General features: G+C 45.6%; 1 protein-coding gene across 1 annotated transcript; it reads left to right on the top strand.

The window, feature by feature from the left end:
• Positions 1-3,030: 3,030 nt before the first annotated feature.
• On the top strand, positions 3,031-4,839 carry LOC114635719 (lysozyme C-1-like; the record flags this gene model as incomplete). Its single annotated transcript, XM_028784180.1, has 2 exons — positions 3,031-3,166; positions 4,675-4,839. Coding segments are annotated over exons 1-2 (301 nt in total), but the record flags the coding sequence as incomplete, so codon positions are not given.
• Positions 4,840-4,877: the final 38 nt, after the last annotated feature.

A 4,877-nucleotide genomic window follows, 5' to 3' on the forward strand; every position in this document is an offset into this window, starting at 1 on the left:
GCCTCAGATAGGGTCTCTATTACTGTAATGTAAAATCAACTTGAGAAGAACAGGATTTATTTTGCTTATACCTCTTCACGAATGCCTTAACATCAAGGGCATTCAGGGCAGGAACTCAAACAAGATAGGAACCTGGAGGCAGGTTCTGATACAGAGGTTGTGGAGGGGTGCTGCCTGCTCATTGGCTCCTGAAGTCTTGCTCAGTCTGCTTTCTAGAGCACCCAGGACCACAGCCCAGAGGTGACATTGAGCAGAAAGGACTGGGCATTCCAGATCATACCAAGCAGTAATAAAGAAAATGTCCTAGCCGGGCAGTGGTGGCTTCTGCCTTTAATCCCAGCACTTGGGAGGCAGAGGCAGGCAGATTTCTGACTTCGAGAGTTCAAGGCTAGCCTGGTCTACAAAGTGAGTTCCAGGACAGCCAGGGCTACACACAGAAACCCTGTCTCGAAAAACCAAACCAAACCAAAAAAATAGAAAAAAAAAAAGAAAAGAAAAAAGAAAATGTCCTATCTGGTGGACTGACCAACTGAGCTGCCATCAGGGCCCAGATCCAGTGCAAGTTGTCCATCCCAACATCTACTCCATCCATAAAGCTGCTGGAATGTGTGGACGAGCTGCTGATGCAGACCCAGATTCAGGAGCACATCATCGCCATCCAGTGTGAGAACCTGAAGCAGAGCTGTGATCAAAGCCAGTACTCACCATGAGACTCTGAAGAGGAAAAGGGAGCGGTGGAGGAGGCTGTGGAGCACGGAGAGCCCACAGTTTCCTTAGATAAAAGAGGGAAGGGAAAGCACCATTCTCTGCCACACCCAGTTGGACCACACCAGACCTCGCCTGCCTACTGAGAGGATTAGGTAAGGATGCAGAGATGGGAAAGCAAGAGAAGCAGAAAAGTGTGTGCACAAAAGGAGAGGCAGAGCTGGAGATGTGAGCGTGATTAGAAATGATGTGAGTAGCCTGCACTGCCCGTGAGGCTATGTTGTGGTCCTGGCCGTTGCTGCCCTGAAGGCCATATCTGAGTATGAGGTCCTAAGAAGTGTATGAGTGTGTGTGTGTGTGTGTGTGTGTGTGTGTGTGTGTGTGTGGTGGGGGTGCCGGGGGTTCTATGTCACTGTTACCATGTTACCATGTTACATATGGATGGGTATTCCAGTTCTGGGATGCCACCTGGGACCATGTTTATGTCTAAGGGATGCCCAGAGCTGGCTGTGCCCCTCTTTGACTGTAGTACTTTGAAGAGTGGGCTCTACACCTCACCCAAGCAGAACAGATGAACTAACCCTGCTTGTGGCCTCTGCAGAAGAACTGACCTCAAGTATGTGAGTACCAGAGCTCTGGCCCCGCCCCTCAGCTATAACACTCAGGAGAGTGGCTCCATACTTCACCTGGGCAGCACAGTAGAGCTGGCTCTGGTGTCATGGGTGTGGGTGAGCCAGCGCCATCCCTCAACATCTGTGCAGCGAGTTTGTTTGACATGGCCCTGCCCCTTGCCAGCTGCAGCACTTGGGAGAGCATTCCAGAAACCTCACCTTTGCAGCACAGGAGAAACTAAGGCTCTCTGTCAGCTGCCAGAAATAGCTTGTTCAAGAATTATGAACTACAGCAGGGTAACAAGTTGTTCATTGTAAAACTTAAGACATCTGTGGAACCCTCACAGAGTATGTACAGAATGTGGGTTGAATGCTGTCACTCCCAGCAAAGGTGAAGGGCAGAAGGAGTGAGGAACAGAAAGGATTCCCATAGAATCTGCATCTTGTTCAGAGTTAGCCAGCCTCATGGTGGTGGGCCAAGAGAAAATTACCAAGAAAGTGTTTCCCAAGAATGCAAGTATTTGTTATTGTTGGTGAGAAACCTGTGTTCATTCTGTCTGATTTGACAGTATAAAAAGCCCTTCTTTTAGAACTTATTGTGATCATTTGAACTGTGTGCATGTATGGCTGTGTGCATGAGAGTTAGTGCCTACCGAGGCCAGAAGCACTGGATGACCCTGGGGCTGGAGACACAGGCAGCTTCCAGCTGGGAATCAAACTCAGGTCCTCTGGAGAATCAGCACATGCTCCCAAATTCTGAGCCATTTCTCTAGCCTCCAAAGCAGTCTTTCTCATTTACTAGAGTAGTTGGAGGCACTAGAATTACTACTGAACGTGGTGGAATCTTCTTTTTGTACTCAGTGCTGGAAACTAAAACATGGCGGTTGATATTTTTACTCAGCAGTACTAATACAAAAAGTTTTTCCTGAAGACATATGTTCCCAATGTGTAAGAGTAAAACACTTCTTGGGGGCTGGAGAGATAGCTCAGACTTTAAGAGCAATGGCTGCTCTTCCACAGATCCTGAGTTCAATTCTGGACAACCACATCATGTCATGTGACACATCCTTGTCAAAAAGAGGTCCATATGGCAGGTCCATTTGGGAGAGACATACTCACAAAATGATTTTTAAAAATCAGTGCAAAATGTTGGCTGGACATAGAATACTTTAATATGAAGGCATGTTGGTGAAAGTAGTTGCTGATTTTAACTGTAAATATGAGTTGTTTCTTTGATCTTTTAGTTGCTTAACTTCATAATAAAATGGAATGAAAACCCTCATTTAGAAACAGAAGTACTAGCCTGGAAGTGGTGTCACACACCTTTAATCCCAGCACTTGGGAGGCAGAGGCAGGTGGATTTCTGAGTTCAAGGCCAGCCTGGTCTACAGAGTGAGATCCAGGACAACCAGGGCTACACAGAGAAACCCTGTCTCAAAAAACCAGAAAAAAGAAACAGAAGTACTCATTTATTTTTAATGAGCAATTTAAAATAAATACTGTGTGCTTCCTCCTGGGCCACCTGAACACCTCTCATAAAATATATGGGAAAGAAAGGCAAGTGATAAAGTCCATAGATGTGGAGGAACTTCTGGCTCTGCACACAGATCAAAAGTAGAAGGTCACCACCTGTTGGGAAAGGAGGAACTTGGAGGATGCTTAAATAGCAGGCATGCTTTCTCTCAGCCAGCAGCTGATCCAGCTACCTGTCACCATGAAGGCTCTCCTGACTCTGGGGCTCCTCATGCTTTCTGTCTCTGTGGAGGCCAAGATTTATGGGCGCTGCGAGTTGGCCAAAATTCTGAAAAGCAATGGAATGGATGGTTACCGAGGAGTCAGCCTGGCTGACTGTAAGTCTCTTCTTCCTGATGCCTCCAGCTAAGCTTTCAGAACAGGGACAAGGGAGCACTGAGCAACCAGAGAGGGAGCTGCATCACACGATGTCATGTTTGCTCCCTGTGTGACAGTTCATTTGACTAAAGCATCAACTTGTGTCTTTTGAATCAGAGATGCTGGGGTGAGCGTTTGGAAGGGACATTGTGTGCCACGCTAAGGCGATAGGCCCTGAGGTGCTCTTGAACTGTCACTGGGTTTTCCAGTTCCTTCAGACTCAACAGCCCATGAGAAAGGAGACTGAGAACAGGTGGGAAACTCAATCATTCAGAACTTGGGACCTGAGATCCTGGAGTGACATAGTATTTGTCCTCAGTTCTCTTATCATGCTGTGCAACTTTTGAGATAATTTAAAAAAATTTTTTGACCTTTCTACACAGGGCAGAGGGATCCTCTTTGCCCCCTGTTGCTGTTTAAATGAGGTCCTCAGAAACTGAGTATAAAGACACCTTGGGGTAGCCCTTAGTTGCCCACAACAGAAGATGTGGATGAGGCACAGTTCCTTATGGCTTACATCATCTATGTTGTCACAATCACAATTGAGTCAAGTGGCTACTGCTCAACAGAGAGATGTCTGTGTGGGTGGATGGATGGATGAAATTGGAGAACAGCCTTTTCTGTTCTGATGTTCTTGCTCTCAGTATTCTCATTAGACATCTGTGATGGTGCACACTCCTGGAATGCAAGCAATGAGACGTTGAGGCAGGGGATTGCAAGCTCAGTGCCAAAGATGGACACTTGGTGACACAGAGTAGAAGAAAAAATTCTTACTTTACCTGCAAATTCAAATTGATTATATGAATAATCTCGCTGAGAAAATCCTTATTTTCTAATATTAACATATCTAGCAGCATATGTGTTTCATATCAATTTATTAAATGTGCCTAACTACTATTTGCATGTTTATTTTATGCAGAGGTATCTTAAAGGATGAGATAGCATATGTGGGTGGTAGAAGTAATGGAAGAAATAGTTATTTTATTTGGAAGGGGACATGGTTTCACTATATAGCACTGGCTGGAACAGAACTTGCCATTCAGACCAGGCTGTTCTCAACAGACACAGATTCACCAGCCTCTGCCTATCGACTGCTGGGAATAAAATTGAGCACCACTGTGACAGGTTTATGTTATAAAAGTCCTATTACCTGGTTATTCTTGGTATAAATTGATTTGCCTTCAAAGGGGTTCTCTTTGGGACACTTGAAAATTACTTGCTGACTTGGGACAGCAGTTCTACCTACTAGAAGGGCAGAGGCAGAAGGATCACAAGAGACCAGAGACTACCCTGGGCAACACTGCCATGCCCAGGCTGAACTAGTGGTAGCATATTATATAATTTAACCACATGATTGTAAGTCTAGTCCATCACTTCTAAAGTAGTGTCAGCTCAAAGGCTGATTTCTGTATCAAGTATAGATCCATTGCTGTTGATGCTTACTGAAATCTTTTCTTTTTCTTCTAAGGGGTGTGTTTAGCTCAGCACGAGAGCAATTACAACACACAAGCTACAAACTACAACCCTGGAGGCCAAAGCACAGACTATGGGATATTTCAGATCAATAGCCGATACTGGTGTAATGATGGCAAAACCCCAGGAGCAGTCAATGCCTGTGGGATACCCTGCAGTGGTAAGTCAAGCCGGGTTTGCAGTGACAGCGAACAACCA

This window comes from Grammomys surdaster, unplaced genomic scaffold (assembly GCF_004785775.1).
Source record: "Grammomys surdaster isolate TR1022 unplaced genomic scaffold, NIH_TR_1.0 116717, whole genome shotgun sequence".
Classification (NCBI taxonomy): domain Eukaryota; kingdom Metazoa; phylum Chordata; class Mammalia; order Rodentia; family Muridae; genus Grammomys; species Grammomys surdaster.